At 34.4% G+C, this 16,913-nt stretch overlaps 1 protein-coding gene and 2 long non-coding RNA genes across 6 annotated transcripts; 1 reads left to right on the top strand and 2 right to left on the bottom strand.

The window, feature by feature from the left end:
* Positions 1 to 1,040: 1,040 nt before the first annotated feature.
* On the bottom strand, positions 1,041 to 7,012 carry LOC147394796 (uncharacterized). Of its 2 annotated transcripts, XR_015181765.1 has the most exons (4): positions 6,562 to 7,011; positions 5,696 to 5,808; positions 3,087 to 5,607; positions 1,041 to 1,765 (listed from the first exon to the last, which is right to left on the bottom strand). It is a non-coding gene; the product is annotated as an uncharacterized LOC147394796 (long non-coding RNA). The 2 variants fall into 2 exon arrangements; XR_015181764.1 differs by having other exon boundaries at positions 3,087 to 5,808; positions 6,562 to 7,012.
* A 1,236-nt stretch (positions 7,013 to 8,248) lies between these two features.
* LOC147394794 (uncharacterized) lies at positions 8,249 to 16,183 on the top strand. Of its 3 annotated transcripts, none has more exons than XR_015181400.1 (3): positions 8,249 to 8,402; positions 14,823 to 14,926; positions 15,956 to 16,183. It is a non-coding gene; the product is annotated as an uncharacterized LOC147394794 (long non-coding RNA). The 3 variants fall into 3 exon arrangements; XR_015181401.1 differs by lacking the exon at positions 15,956 to 16,183 and adding an exon at positions 15,738 to 15,949; XR_015181402.1 differs by lacking the exon at positions 15,956 to 16,183 and adding an exon at positions 15,704 to 15,949.
* Positions 8,788 to 14,256, bottom strand: LOC147394795 (lysM domain receptor-like kinase 3). The gene is made up of 10 exons (XM_086454496.1): positions 13,572 to 14,256; positions 12,616 to 12,813; positions 12,331 to 12,470; positions 12,142 to 12,231; positions 11,917 to 12,022; positions 10,896 to 11,047; positions 10,611 to 10,708; positions 10,349 to 10,487; positions 9,984 to 10,082; positions 8,788 to 9,021 (listed from the first exon to the last, which is right to left on the bottom strand). The coding sequence occupies exons 1-10, from the start codon at positions 14,254 to 14,256 to the stop codon at positions 8,857 to 8,859; spliced, it is 1,872 nt and encodes a 623-aa protein (XP_086310622.1). The 3' UTR covers positions 8,788 to 8,856.
* Positions 16,184 to 16,913: the final 730 nt, after the last annotated feature.

Raw genomic sequence — 16,913 nt, 5'->3', positions numbered from 1 at the left:
TATGAGAACCAAAAGGGATTCCTGGTGGTGGTTGTCCATAAAAGGGGTTTATCTAAAATGAGGTTTTCTCTTTATTAGAAAGTGAAAAAATATTGAGTCACTATGTATGTATTTCTTCTTCTTTTGTAAAACCTAAATGTTCAAGATTCTTGAGTGTGATCTTCACATTGTAGTCACGGACTCGTGACAACGGGAGTGAGATCGATTTCTTTATTTGAGTAGTAGATTTCTACTTGCTAGATTGCCCGTGGATGTTATTTTGTGGATACCATCTATTGAATTCGTGCCAGCTCATTACATCATTTGCATCTTCATTTTACCAAAATTGGATTCCTTCAAGAGTGGTTTTGGATCTCCATTGTATCTTTTATATTTTAAGATTCTAATAGTTTTCAGTATTTCTACAACACACCTTCTAGTTTAGGCGGTTAACCATAGTCATTCTTTAATAACGAGAAGCCCCTGAGTTGCATTTCCAAACTCCCATAATGGTCTTCATTTTGATATTTTTGACTTGTTGAGCCGATTTTTCCAACTATACCTTCTTTTGATGGACTTTACTAATTGATTTAAGGTCAAAATTAACCTTATTGCATTTTTATTTTTTTTTTAAGTTTTCGAGGGACCAAACAATCTAAGTGGTTGTAGGTAGGGCTGGCAATGATCCGAAAAAAACATGATTAATTGGATTTTTGGATTGAGATACAATTTCGGATGTATTCCAATCCTATCCGAACATATTTTAATATATTGGAGTGGTACTGATCTGGTACATGGGTCTGTAACCTTATTATGGATTGACCCATTTCAAGGGTTCTTTGGGTGCCTAGTCTCGATCACACTTAGATACAATTCCATAAATTATATGAATATCTTTCTTTATCTCCAAATATTGATTAACAGTTATGGTGCATATAATTAAACTAATATATTTATGAAAAAAAATATGATCCTGATTGAATAAAATTTCATCATCTAACCCAATCTCCATCCATTTCTTCAGTCAATGTATTTGTCTCCACAACTTTCTTTTTTTTTTTTTTAATTTAATTTATTTATTTTAATACTTTTGTACATGTCAAGTAAGCCCCCCTGCTTCTTGTGTTAAGAAAACAGATACAATCCAACCAAGAAACGAATTGAGAAAAAAAAAAATGCAAACCACACAGAGTACACAGTCATTTATGTGGTTCCCTTTAGATTGAAGTCCACGAATACACACCCTCTCAACAGCACAATAACCACATAACCTCAAAATTAGCGAACCCCTTTTATAGTTGGGACCAAAAAAGGGTTTAGGCCTGAAAAATTTTCGAGGCCGTTGTCACTTCGACACCAGAAGAGCCCTTCACCGGAGAAGCCTAGATCAAACCCCACTTCACCAACATGTAGAACTAGCAAATGCTCAATTAATTTTAGGACCATACCATCCCATCCCATAGAAGCTCTGGTCCACAACGTGCGAATCAAAGACACTCAAGTCACATGGGCATAAGGGAGAGTGAATCAAGCTTCAACTTTGAAATACGAAGGAATCAATCTTCAGTTCAAGACACTCAATTCACATGGGCACAAGTCAAAGTGAATCAAGCTTCATCTTTGAAATACGAAGGAGTCAATCTTCAGTTCAGGACACTCAATTCACATGGGCACAAGGCAAAGTGAATCAAGCTTCATGTTTGAAATACCAAGGAATCAATCTCCAGTTACTTGAACCAAATATGAAGGAATCAATCTCCGGTTCCTTGAACAATGCAATTTGAATCTGTTTAAAAATTAAATCAAAGCAAGATGTGAGCATAAATGAATTAATTGTACATATAGAAGGAGATATAGAAAGCCACAAGAGTATGGATAATTGATCAAATTAAGAAATTTTTTTTTTGTTTTTTTGTTGCTAAACAGGCAAAATCTTATTAAGAAAGAGAAAAGAATTAAAAAATCCGGGTATTTGGGAGACCCAATTGGTCGCCAGCAAAACCCCTTCTAATTGAAAAAGGACGATTTTGTACAATTGATCAAATTAAGATAAACATATATAACTATTTCTCTTACAAGAGAATATTTTCTAGGTAACCGATGTTTCTCTTTTCATCTGGTTTGTTGGACACTATGGACATATAGGGAAGTTGGAACCTAGAATTTTCCATCTTTTAATGGATGCAATAAGTCATGAATGGCAAAAACAGCAAAATTATTGATCGATATTTTAATAACTAATGCATTAATGTTAATTGTGGTGAGAAATTAAGTTCGATTTATACCTCAACTTCTTCTTGATCAGATCATGGGGAAAGATTCAACATGATCCAAGTTTCCCATGTCGACGATTCCTTTTTCCCAAGTCACCCATTCCAAATAAAGTAAAAAGTTTACACTCCATAAACTCAATTTCCTCATCTCTTTGGATGTAGACAATAATAGCAAGCCTATTTTATTGTGTTGGCATTGATGGTTGTGGTATTGGCAAACCCTTAATATGGTGAGACCTAATGTAAAAGCGGTGAGAGAGTATGGTGGTGTTGGTGTCAAGGTACAAAGCGGCCTTGTTTTATGGCTAGAAATCTTCAAGGAGATAAGTATGGGTGATATGCTCGATGTGAGTCAGTTAGCACGTGCACTAGTTTCTTCTTACAAATTACCTGGATGGTAGAGATTCCCTGAAAAAATTAGGTATAGGTGTAATGCACAATGTCGCTCAATTAATGTGTGGCCAAATTTTCGGTTACACATTTCCTCAATGATAGAGATTCTCTATCAAATGCAATGTACACAAATTATAGTGAAATACTCTATCCTGACTAACAAGCCTTACTGAGGCATTTGGACATGTTATGTGAAAGGATAACTAGCTATAGTTGATTACTTTGCTAGAGTATTACATAGGATGCAATGTAATAAGGTGTATTGTGCTACAAGGTATTATTTAGGATTAGATTTGAATAACTAAAAGATTGATTTAGATAATGATGATGATTATATTTGAATAACTAAAATATTGATTTAGATAAAAGAATGGCTAAAATAGTAAAATTACTGGCCATGTTTATGTTAATTTCTAGAGAGAATTTAAGTTTGACTTATACCTTCTTCTTCTTCCGATGTATGCCTTTCTTATAGGAGAGGCATGGGGAAGATTCAACCATGATCCAAGTTTCCCATGTTGATGATTCCTTTATCCCAACTCACCCATTCCGAATGAAGTAAAAAAAAAAAAAAAACTATTCTCCAGAAACTGAACTTCTTCGTCTATTCTCATGTAGACAATAATAACAAGCCTAAAGATATCTTAATCAAAATCTCTTTTGATTTTGTGTTGGTATTGATGTTTTAGGTGGAGATTGGTGGTGGTAGAGAGCGGCCTCGTTTTATGGTTAGAAAACCTTGAAGGAGATAAGTATGGTCGTTATGAACAATGTGAGTCATTAACGCGTGCCAAAATTTCTTATTACACTTAACCTAGATGGTAGAGATTCCCTGTCAAAATTAGGTATAGGCATAATGTACGAGGTGTCTCAATTAATATGTAGCCAAATTTTCGGTTACACATTTCCTCGCCGATTTAGATTCTCCACCAAATGCAATGTACACAAATTATAGTTTACCTAAAATTTATAAATATATATATATATATATATATATAATTAGAAAAATACTCGGGTGACACATGTGTAAATTCTTCAGTTAATTTTTTAGGGATGGAAGTAACTATCATTCTTGTAGTGAAACACTCTAGCCTTACTAACAAGCCTTACTGAGGCTTTTTGACGCATCATGTGGTGGGAAAACTAGCTATAGTTGATTACCCTACATTGGGTAACCGAATATAACCAGTTTCCCCTCTACTGTGAGCATTCAGAAGCCTTAGTTAGGCTAGCCATACTCTTTTGTAATTTTTATTTTAAAATATATTTTTTTAAATAATATTTACAAGAATAATGCTACTGCTCTTGGAGTTGAAGCAATTTTTTTCTTCAAATATTTGCCTTCAGTTAGGACAATTTGGGTTTTTTTTATTTTTTTCTTTCGGGTATTAACCCGACCCTTATCCCACTCTTTTTCTTATATCATTTTTCACCCGTTTTTACCATTATACACTTGTTACATTTATTCTTTCTTTTAAACTATGGTACATTCTTGTGTGATAAAATCGTCATTATATTAAAGCCTCATCCTCTTTGGGGTTAAAGGCATAAAATAGGAAAAACAATAAAGTTTAATATGTATTATTAAAAAAGAGGGGGTGAAGATGAAAGGTAATAAAGTTGGAAGGGTATTATTGAAATAGAGTAGTTGAAGATAGACAACAATCTTGGACGTGTACTTTTGGCAAGGGTAAAGCTACTTTGGGTCGAGTCGACGCTATAGCCCCCACTGATGTTATAAAAACGTAAAAAAAGATGGGAGATTTCTTAAGTTCAAATCCCTTCGTTGGCCATTCACAAGGATTTATCCTTACTTCACTGGTATGTGTGGTTTTTGGGGTATTGCATGTACCCCAGGGATTTGGGCAAGAGTGCTTAAAAGGTCAATTGCCTCACCCTTGTTGGGCGGACCTACAAGTCCAAAACTCTGGTCATAAAATATAAAAAAATTGTGCGACTCTCAACACTATTTGAGCCATTTTTCATTTGCTTAAATGATTTTGCTACATATTACAATTGGGTTGCACATAAGAGCTCAATCTTCACATAAATTTACTTTATATATGATGTCATTTTCATCAATGTGATTGTCCGTTGAGAGTGAGGGTGATTACAAATCAAATTTGAAGGACAAGTAGCCTTTTTCAAAATATTATGTTTGTTTTTTGTTTTTGAAAATGTAATAGGACAGCTAATTTTTTGGCTTCCATTACTGGGAACATATATGAGATTTTTTATGTCCATATCTGTTACGTCCTGAGATAGGAATCATTGTTTGGGAGGATGCTCAAGAGAGGGCCTATGAAAGATTGTAATCTTTTTGTGGTTTTATTCTCTAGTATGGGATCTGCCTTTACCCCCGTTTACCTATCAAAAAAATATTCAATTATGAAATACTAGAAGGTGGCACATGCAAACGCATATGTATCAAAAGGGTTTGTTCATAATTTAAAACATTAATTAAAAGGTTTTTGCAGATTAGATAATTAAAAAAGATATTTTAGTAATTCAGAAAATTAATCAACATGATTCTAGGGTTGTGGGTAGCAATTTTATAGATTTTTGACTAAAATTACCATTGATTATATTAAATTTAAATATAAAAGTGAAGGTACTCATGACCACTCAAATTTTGGTGTCGAACCACTTCTTCTCCTCCTTTTCTCATTATAATAGTAAAGATGACATGATCATATTTTGACATCAAACTCATGGCTTAGTCATTTCTTCAATCAAACCATTTGTCTTCAGAATTGTTTTATACTCTGTACTCAAAATCTTTGGAATAAGGCTATGTTGTTGTTGTTGTTATAGACGTCATTGCTTCAATTGCCTCCATGTTCTCGTCTTTTTACAGCATTCTATTTGTATGAAAGTGTAATTTCTCATTGATGCAGTCATAGGTCCTCTTTTGGTGTTGGTATGGTTGGTTGTTCGACTTGCCCTGTGAACGTGACGCCGCCTAGTAATGGGAATTAGTACGGTCAGTAAAAATACTTTGATTAGTAAAAAACATGAATAAGAAATAAAAGATTTATAGATGATAGGACCTTGTAGAATCAGTATGCAACAAGTGGACTTGATCTTATTCGCGTCATTTAACAAGTATACTCCATGTTAGGGTGAATATTTAAGATATCTCCCTCCTTTTACCTCATTCCAACTGTTGAGGATCAAACAAACAATGTCCAAATTGCCATAATGGTTAATATGATCACATTTCCCATTTACTTATTTACAAGGCATATAAGTAAATTCATCAAACTATCCCTAACTCAGACAACCATTTATAAAAAATATAATTACAAAATTGGATATATTGTAGTTTTCTTAAATATTAAAAGAGAGTCTGATTCAATAATTTCCACAAAATAGATTAGCCATTTCTGTAATTTTCCTTAAAAAATTTTCAAATATCAAGCACAAGATAAGATTTTTTTAAAGTAGAAGGTGATGGATATTTGCATAGAAAAATGAAGGATTTTTGTTACTAATTCTTTTCTCGCATGTGAATATCTCATTGGTACGTTGGACACTATAGGCTTTGATAAAGTTGCACACTAAGAGTTTTCCAACACTTTATAGGTTAAGTGGGTCATACTTATGCATAACTAAATTACTAAATAGGAATATTATTAACAAATTTTTTAGAGTCTTGGTAAAATGATCAGCAAGGTCACATCCTAAATCGATACCCTGATGTGACAAGTTTGAGAACCGTAGGTCTATACACCTCGAGATTCACTTTTTATGGAAAAGTACAATCATATATCCCGAAGCATACAAGTCTACGGTTCCAAACTTGTCACATTAAAGTGGATGAGTATGCTACTGATGAGTCATTTTATCACCACTAAAATTTTTATAACAAATCAATAATATTAATTGTTAGTGAGAAAATAGCTAAGAATAATACCATTCTTATGGAGGCCATCAAAGATCCTTGTCACAACCTGCATGCCTCTCCTGATAGGTCCTACGCGAAGGCTAATGGACATAACCTTGCCAGGATCCAAGTTTCTCATGTGGCCATTTATTTTTCCCAAATCACCCATTCCGAATAGAATAAAATGCCCATAGTTTTCAAGAAATTCAACTCCAATGTCTCTTTGCACGCGACACACCACATTTAAAGGAAAAATGTCCATCGTATTCTACCTCTACTTACATCTTGCTTAATAACAAACTCAGATTGACAGCCGCGGTGGTAGAGATGTGCATTGTGTATAATGGGAAGATACTCGATGTGTGAAGGGTTGAGCGATTATATAATGGTGATAGTGCCCATGTAGAGTGAGATCTTGTTTTATAGATGGTAAAGCTTGAAGGTGATAAGGATGGTCGATATGCACGATGTGAGTCAATTAAGGCGTTTCCTGATGTCTTCTTACACGTGTTCTTCACGATAGAAATTTGTTGCCAAATTAGGTGTGGGCGACATGCACGATGTGAATCAGTTAAAGAACGCCAGGATTTCCTCTTACACGCGTCCTCGACCAAATTTGCTGTTATAAGTAGAATAATGATAACCTGACTCCCGCTTCAATATACACTCCCTGACGTGGCATGTGCATAGAACCATTGATTTCCTCGGGATACACAATTGCATATCCCCATAAATATGTTCGAAATGCACTATATGACTCAATCACTAAGGCGTTTCCTGATTTCTTCTTACACATGTTCTTTTCGATAGAAATTTTCTGTTAGATTAGGTATAGCCGATATGCACAATGTCAATCGGTTAAGCCACGCCAAGATTTCCTCTTACATGTGTCCTATGGTCACGTTCAACTTGAATGTTCCTTCTAATTGCTAATAGAACCAACTTACATGGTAAATGAGTAATCCATCTCAATTGAATTTATATTAATTTATCACTTATTATGGTATTCTTATATTTTTCGGAAACATATTTTATCCCTTATTTGGAGTTTGGATCAGTAATTTCAGCTAACTTTTCTAGTAGAGAATATAAATCAATTGAGGTACAAACTTGGTTACAAAATAATTGGTATAGGTTGGAAGGTTATGTTAAGCCAATTAAAAGTTTTTTATGCATAAATGGGTTGGATTTGACCCAAAGCCGAATTTAGCTGGTTTGGATCTTTCGAGTTAAACCGAATGAAAATGAGTTGGATATGGTTTGATGTTCCATGATCTGACATTACCCAACTCTATTCTATTGATGATTTTTCTGAATCTAGAGATATTATTGACACACGAACTTTTACTAACAACACATCAATCCTTTTGAAATTAAACGATTGTCCTATAAATTGGTGTGTTATAAACAAAAGTTGGTTTGTAAATAGAATCTCTCTTGATTTTAAGAGACTGGTGTGCTTCAAGGAAAGTTGGAGCATGAAACAACTGGATCGTGTCAAAAAGAAAATTTACAAGGGTATTTTAGGACTACTAGTATACTTCAGTTCAAGGCATGGCCGAAATTTTCTTCTCCTAATTAATAATTATAAAAGAGAGTTGATATTGCCACACCAATTTTTTCTAATGATACACCAATTCCCAATTATAAACAATTGGTGTGGCGTTAGTAAAAGTTCGTATGGCAATAGTAGCTCTCTTATAAAATCTGAAAATTCTCTCTCCTTCAACCTTTTACTTCACTACTTCACTCAGAGCTTTATCGGATCAAACTAACATACATGTGTGCCCTAACTGATGATGATGTCTGTCACAGAACTCAACTATGAAACAACGCTCATCATGTCGATCGAGGTGTTTTTCTCAGATTTTGTGAGTTTTATTTATTTTTTAAATATTCTTCTCATTTAAATTATTAAATATTTGACTGATTTATCTTCAATTAAACACAAGTAGTAGTATAGAAAAGATATATTAGAAAGAAAAAAAAAAAAATCAAATCTTTAACATGAACAGCCATAATGGAAAAGATTTGAGCTTCTTTGAGGCATTATCTCGAATACAAGATTGGCTAATATGTTATATGCATTTTCTCCCAATTTAGAATCGTATTTATCGGTGATGAAATCATACAATTATGTCGACATGATGTTGTTATTATAAATTAAATACAAATTCAGGCATATTTTATTTATCAAATCCTCGCATTAGAACATAAAAAAGATCACATTCTTCTATGTTTTCTAATCATGGTCAGTGTTGTAGTATGGGTACTGCATTCATGTTGAAATGCTTTAAGTTACATCATAGGTGTTAGGTAAGTTTATCATCTTCCATTGAATAACCCACTGAAAACTTGGCTATTCCCTCCAAGTGAGGCTTCCCATTCTACTGAGGACATCAGAATCTGAGAGAGTATCACGACAATCTCTCGCATCTCTGGTCTATTTACTGCATCTTCACTCAAACACCATTCGGCAATTTCCGCCATCTAGAACAAAGAGATTGGTCAAGTCGGATAAAGAACACATGCATACATGCATGTATAAGTACACACATGCATACATACATACATATTATTTATGATCATGCAGTTTTCATAAGTTTCTATTTTTAAATGATAACGAGTTTTTTCTCTGATAAATATTTATATAGTTATACCATACTAGAGAGTGACATGCAAATGCACATTTATCAAAAGGGCTTATTTGTAATTTAAAATATTGATTAAAGGGTTTTTATAGATGAAATAGTAAAAATAAAATAAAAATACTTTTGTAATTTTGAAAACTAGGCAACGTGGTTCTACGGTCGTGGGTTGCAATTTTTTGGGTTTTTGACTAAAATGACCTTTGATTATATTCAACTTGAATATAAAAGTGGGGGCATTTATGACTACTCAAATTTTGACGTCGAACCACTCCTACTTTGCTTTCTCTCATTATAATAGTAAAGATAGTTGTACTAATGAGTAATGGATGGGAATGGTTTCTTGTGGAAGCATGTGTAACCTACACTTGAAGGCCTAGATGGTACGATCTATGATTTTGGGGGCTTACAAGACAGACCAGGTCATGTGGTGTGGCATAATGTGTGGAAAACCTGGCTTGGAACAAACTGGGCATATAAAACTAAGTTAGCTTACGTGCCAGTTAGAAGGCCTTATGCATTGAAGTCCCAATACACTAACTTAGAAGAACCTATAAGTCGAACGTCCTAAAAGAGCAATAGAAAAATAAAAAGAATGTGAATTTATGTAGTGAGAGCGAATATGAACAAACTAGAATTAACTAGAGACATGTCTTTAGACAAAATTAAATGGAGGAATAGGATTTGTTCAACCAAACCCAATTTTTTTGGGATAAGGCTTTGATGATGATGATATTGTTGTTTGCTTACCTTTTCTGTTTTGTATGGAGGAATTATAAGTATTGGGAGGTAGAAACCGCTAACCTTGCATATGTCGTCCATAGGATAGCTTCCTCTGAGATTACCATCTATCATGGTTTCCAGGGCATTCTCTGGGTCTTCATCCCGAAATATTTTATAGACCTGATCATATCATTGTATTAGGAGGCTAATACAATAAAAAATAAATAAAATGGCAAACCAATACACCAAGATCCTTCTCCTTTGCATATTGATAGAAGTGGAACAAATCAATGAAGAAACTGACGGGAAGAATTGGATGGTTGTGATCATCTGATCAAGTTGGTCTTTTGCCAAGATCTCCTAGATAGGACCCATTGTAATAGGGATAATGTTTTCTAGTTGAATGAAAATTGAAAATTACTCTGGTTAATGAGAAGAGAGCTTACAACTGAGATCAGGGATTTCAACTTGTTGGGTTCCTGGTTGTCACGAATTAGAGCACGCTGGCCTGTTATAAGCTCAGCTAGAACCACCCCAAATGCAAAAACGTCAGATTTGGAGGTCGTTTGCAGCTCACGCACTGACCTGCCAAATTTTTATAGAGAGGAGCATTAATGAATATTAGAACCTTTTTTTTTTAAAGAACAACATTTTCTTGCAAGAGTTGGTTCTGAAAAATAAGATTAAATGCAAAATTTTTACACTTACTCGGGAGGGAGGTAACCAGGTGTTCCAACCAGGCGTGTTGCTATCAATTCTTCTTCACCTGTACGTTCAACAAGCTTCGCCAGCCCAAAATCTGCAACCTGTATATAAAAAAGAAGATCTTGAACTACCAATGATGAATACTGAAGTTAGTAATACTTGTAGCCTTAGAAATCAAAGCTAAATAAAATTAGGATCATACACAGTAACAGACCTCAAAATAAACTCCTTACTTGAATACAAGCTTGTATGCTTAAAAAAGTGGAAAATGAGTTTTGTTTCAGTTACCTTTGCTCTGAGTCCCTCATCGAGTAGAATGTTGCTTGTCTTTATGTCACGGTGCACATAGCGTGCCTTTGTGTGGTCGTGGATATATTCGATACCCCTTGCGGCATCAAGTGCTATCTGTGCTCTTGCAGTCCAAGAGAGAGGCTGATGACCTGTTCCCATCCCAATTAAAGTAAGAATTATTGCAGGAAGTACTTAAAAAAATTCTAACTTAGGGTACCACCAAATAAAATCCAATATTCACAGAATTTCGAAAATCTGCAATTTTGAGAATCAGAATAGCTAGAAATACTCCGGTACGTATGCACATTTACATTTATGTATTTTGTCTCCTATGAGGGGTACCTCAGATTTTCTAGTTGGATGAGGGGGGCATTTATCCACTATTCTGTCTTCAAGGTCGTTCAGTAGCTTGTACATTTTCAGTTAATTAGTTCTACTCAGGCTATTGAGGAATTTACGTGGAAACAATGGAAGACGAGTTGATTTTTATAGGGTCCCATCTTCTTTGGTTTGCTGGTTGTCCAATATCTTTTGTTTACCTGCCTTAGTGTTGAACATCTATGTTATTGAACAACGGTGGATCCCACTACCTTTATCCACCACATAAAGAGGGGGTGGGATTTAATCTTTCTACAAATCTCAAGGACAACTTTAATTTTATTGTCTTTCCTCTTCTCTTCCTTTCCAAGAATACCACTCCAACTTTATTGTCTTTCCTCTATTACCCCTTTTCCTATAATTCCCTCCAACTTTATCGCCTTTCCTCTTCTACCCCCATAACCCCAAAGAGGATGCCCATGCCAGTAGGAATGGGCTTGTATGTCTATATGATCTGATAGTTAGTGCAAGGCCCATGTTGGCAATGGAACTCAGGAAAGCATGTAGAGAAGATTGTTCTTTATTTAAGCAATCCAACTCAGTGAGCCCTTCTCATTCAATAACAGTTGTTACCATTCTTTTGCTTTTTCTAAGAACACATCTGATTAGATAAGAGGGCTTAAGATTATGGTATAACAACCTTTTAGTAAAGGGTCATGAAGGTGGTCATTGAGTGAGCCATTCTGAACATACTCATAAACCAAGTAGAGGTGGTCATCTCCACTCGCATATCCAAGCAGCTCCACCTAAGAAACAATTCTCACAAATAGAGAGAATGAAAGGGGAAAAAAAGAAAAAACAAGAAAAAACTATGCTTTTGGAAATAAATATTTAATGCAAATAAGTTGTTGGGTTTACTTCTTACCACATTTATGTGATGTATCTTGCATAACACCTTAAGCTCTGCAAAGAACTCCTTGGACTTATTAGATTTCATCTTCTTAATTGCGACTTCCTATCACTCAAATAAATCATTGATAAAGTTATTTATGTTTAAACCAAGATAGATGAGAATAACTATGAGAAACTACAGAAATGGGACGACATTTTATACCTGCTCTCCTAATACACCATAATATACTGTCCCATATCCACCCTCACCAATTTGTCTTGTTTCATTGAAGTTTGATGTAGCCTCTTCAATATCTTCTAGACTGAATATTACTGGTCTTTCTGACTCAATTGCTGTCATATCTGTACAATGCAATTTTCTGTCTTAAATGAGCGATTATTCATGAAAAAGGGAAAATTAGATTAGGCTTTATTAACAACTATATATGCAACTAAACATGGTTGTTCATCAAAGTTAAAATATGGTGTGGGTTGAAGTTTGTTTGACCTTGTATGTTGTACTGGCTCTGCAAGGAAGCTGTTCTCTTTCCGCTGAGGCTTTTCAAAACAGATTTAGGATCTTCCTCTGTTGACTGATGGGTTCTTTTTCGTCTAAAAAGGAATACAATCAAAGTGGCTAGTGAAAGCAACATCGCCGATGACAATATGCCAATGATTATTGGCCACTTATCTCGTTTTCCTGATTTAAATGACAAACAAAGGAAGTCGTGTTGAAAAGGTCTATGTAGAACCTGTAGATCCAAATTCTACAACTGATCAACAAGAAAAGTGAATTTGGGTGATAGAAACAGTTTGCAAATTTCCTCGGACATGATCCAAAAAAAATAAAATGGGACTTAAAATTTTTAGCCAGTTTTATTTCTCAATAAATACTTAAGAAAAAAATAAAAAATAAATACATATTGAGAACAATTACTTGGAAGTATGAATATTAAGAACATGTTGACAACAATCATATATATGGAGGGGAGCGTTCAAGGGACATAAGTAAAAGCATATGTAAAAACAATCATTTTTCAAAATATGGGTTAGAAGTTTCAAATTAAGCTGATTTTTTGTGAGGAGGATCTCTATGATGCGAAGATCGTCCTCACAAAAAATCTGCCCAATCTGAACCGTCTAACCCCATCAAAAGTGATTTAGAATTTGGGCCATCAAATTTTTACCAATAATTTGTAGACCATCTTTGATGGATTTAGAAGTTTCAGATTGGGCTGATTTTTTGTGAGGATAATCTTCTCATCATTAGCTCAATCCGAAACTTCTAACCCATACTTTGAAAAATGATTGTTTTTACATATGTTTTTTCTTATGTCCCTTGGACACCTCCCATCGATATGTATCACATTAATATGAGAACTAATTTTTATTTTTATTTTTTATAAGTACATGAGAGCTAAATCAACAAACAGAATTTAAAAGATAGAAAGGTCTACAAAAAATGATGGATTTTAAACAAAAGATCATGCGCACCTTCCTTAGGGGCTCGAGTTCCATTCTTTTCCGTAGGAATATAAAATACCCATCCAACATCAATATATCCCGGATTTTGAATTAATTCATCATTCAAGCGTTCAATCCCTTTCAATTGAGCAGATAACTGGTTCGCAATCCCTAATAAAGTGTCATGCTCTTGCACTGTGTATGTTACCACCACTTGAGTATTTCCTGCCAAACACCCACATAAAAGATGTATCGGAATCACGTTTCCTGGAACAAAAGGGGGATCTTCTCCGCCAACCTCCCAAGCTTGCCCACTATAAATGTTTCCTGTGATGTTCACAATTGAATCACCAAATTGGTAAGTGTAGGACGTGTCATAGAAGTATCCAACAGTGCCATTTACATCTTTGCAGTTGCAAGGGACTGATATAAGGTAGTCTTTTTTGGTGCCATGGGTTATGCGTTTGATTTGGGTTGATGCGTTGACAGAGTAAAATGTGGCAATCTCTTCTATTGTGAAGCCTCTGTCTATGTGATACAAGGTGGAGTTACATGTCATGATCTGCTCAGAGCAAGCAAAAGGGAACATACTGCTGGACTTGATAGAGATATAGGAGAGAGTTTTAGTGAAGATAGTTGTGAGAAGGGGGAGGAGGATGAGAAAGAAGACATTTTGGGGAGCCATGGATGTTGGCATCGGTGTGTTTGTGTGTCAAGGTAAAAAAGAAACCTTGTAAAATGTAGGAGGAGATAAAGAGGTAGTTGTCCTCTTTGACATAACGTTACGTGTTTGTCATTTTGTTATATAGTATCAAGTGTTCATTTGTTTAGCTGAATTTATTTCATATATAATCTGTCTGCATCACATTGAGTTCAAATAATATTTCTGAATTTGTTTATCTATGCACGAATACATGGGAGAGGATCCTCTGTAGTAGTGTTTTCCTACAGTTCCCTACAGTGAATTTGAGAACAGCGTTAAATCGATCACTTTTAAACTCAATAACAACACAATCCTCTGGTTTTTGGAGCATAGATCGGATTTAAAAATTAAAAAATCCACAAAAAGAATTTTTAAAACCACAATCAATGATTTTGAAAATTAACAGTCATTGAACTCTTAAATTTAAAGAGTTTAGATTTAGTGTTTTGTTCAAATAATATTTTTGAATTTGTTTCTCTATGCACATATACATCTACACACCTCCGTCAGGCATGATCTTTACCGTTGAATCGATAATCTTATTTCAGGTGTGCAAGAAAGAATCTTTATCGTCCAAGATCAATATGGAAAAAATGTGTCTGGATTGATTAACAGAGCCATGTGTGGGGGGCATGTTTTTACCATTATGAAGGTAACACATAAGGGCAAAGCAAATCTCTATTTCATTTTATGTTTTATTTTTCTCATTTATATGCTTCTATTCTTTTTTAATGTTAAAACAACTAAATGGGTAAAACCATAATCACAAAGTCGGAGTACGGGTTTAAATCGGCAAGGGAAAACTTCGGAAAAAACATTAAAAACGGGAATAAAATGATGAAGATAAAAAAATAAAAAAAATAAACTAAAAGTTATGAAAAAAATATATAATATCTAATGAAAAGTCATAAAATCAAGTTATTATCATCAAATCCTATATTTTTACATTTATGAATTACCAAGTTCTATTATGTATCAAATCCCACATTTAAAAAAAGAGAGAAAATGTTTGCCCTTGTGAGAAAAAATGGGAAAAAGTTGGGCAAAAAAAAAAACAAACGGTGACTTTTGTTACAAATGAAAAAGTTGTTTTTTTTTTTTTTTATCATTTTAATCGTCAGATATGCAAGTCACATTTTAAACACAATTTTTTCAAAAAATCGCCAATTTTTATTACTATGGGGCATAATTAAATTTATTCACATTTTTCCCCCATTTTCCACTTACTTTAATCACTTAAATTACTTGTGTTCCTGCTGTGTATTTCAATCAAATATTCTTTATTCATATAAATTAAAGAGGTTCGCATTGGAGCGACCTTGGTTCTTCCGTCTGTATTATTTATATGTCCGTTTGGACTTGAATGGATTTTTTTTTTTTCCAGCTGAAGGGTCTCTTTATTTTTCTTTTTTTCTAATTTAAATTGTAGTCAACAAAGAATTTGGGTGGTGTTGTCCTCTCAGATGAATAGGAGTCCAAGTCTGATGCGGACTTCTTGCATAAAAAACTATGCAAGGGGGATCAATAGAATCATGAATTCGCCGTATTTCAATTATCACAGCTTGATGTGTAATGTCTTGTGGAATACTCGTTTGGATATTGGACTCACTCGACCTATACATAAAAAATTAAACTTGATTGGTGTCTTGTAGTCATTTAATTTGATAGTTTTTCATGATAGATTCCTTGGGCGTGTGACAAGGCATTTTCAGGAGGAGAACATCGAACGTTTTTTGTTTATGAAAATATCAAATTCACTTACGACAGGTGTTCGTATCAAACTTGTTTTCAGGTGATCTGCTCTCCCTCTTGTGACTACTTGCAGTTGTATATTAATATGCTAATAAGTCATTTATTAGAAGACAGATAGATGGATTCTTTAGCTAAGCTACAACGGATATTAAATTTATCTTCCGGGTATGTCAATGGGTTGGGTTCAACCCAAACCCAAACCTGACCTGACATCGACTCAGGTTCTCACCGTGATCCACCCCAGTTTTTGGTCAACAGTTTCGGAGTGTTGATCTATTGAAAGATTAGAAATTGGTGATTGGCTTTAGAATAAGTGTGTATAGACTTTGTTCATGCCATAGGTTTACATCTTACACTCATATTCTGCATAACTCGGCTCAGGCTCGCTCATCAATTGAGATGATTAGCTACGAAATAGGATGTAAAGCCAAGATTAACTAGAAATAATGTATCCCATCTCTCTCGGCCGTAAGATAATTGGATCTGCTGTGACTTGGGCTGTCTGGGTTTTGATCTTGACCTGCATAATTTGTGAGCTTTTTTTCTATTTTATTTTATTTTTATTGGACAATCTTATTCTAATGACATCCCAAAGCATGGGGTTTGGCTGGCAACTGAAAAAAAAAAATCATTTAATAATAGGGTGATTTAGAAATACCAGATGCGACTGATATTTTCAAACTGATGACTTGCCTTTTGACCTCAGTCTTCTCTTATAGATTAATGAAGTCGACCCCAATGCCGCCATTTTCAACTTGTAACCAAAAGCCCTTTGATTTTTTATTTTCCATGATCATTATTTTTCCTTTTCAAGCCATAGTTTCAAACTTGCCTTAATTGTGGACAACCCTTAATTTTTCTATCCAAAATTTCATCATCTTCTACTT

The sequence above is a fragment of the Akebia trifoliata genome, chromosome 9 (genome assembly GCF_017979445.1).
Source record: "Akebia trifoliata isolate Shusen 1 chromosome 9, ASM1797944v1, whole genome shotgun sequence".
NCBI lineage: Eukaryota > Viridiplantae > Streptophyta > Magnoliopsida > Ranunculales > Lardizabalaceae > Akebia > Akebia trifoliata.
Note: the sequence above shows the minus strand (reverse complement) of the source record. Positions and strands in the feature narration are given on the sequence as shown.

Bases quoted from the DNA above. Each gene is read 5' to 3' on its own strand.
- LOC147394795 (XM_086454496.1), bottom strand. From the start codon at position 14,256: ATGGCTCCCCAAAATGTCTTCTTTCTCATCCTCCTCCCCCTTCTCACA. The intron at 12,814-13,571 runs ATTTTTTGTAGA...GTTTGTCATTTA, and splicing joins TCTTTTGTTTAAAATCCATC to AATCAGGAAAACGAGATAAG. The intron at 11,048-11,916 runs GTTGTTATACCA...GGATGGGAACAG, and splicing joins TCATGACCCTTTACTAAAAG to GTCATCAGCCTCTCTCTTGG.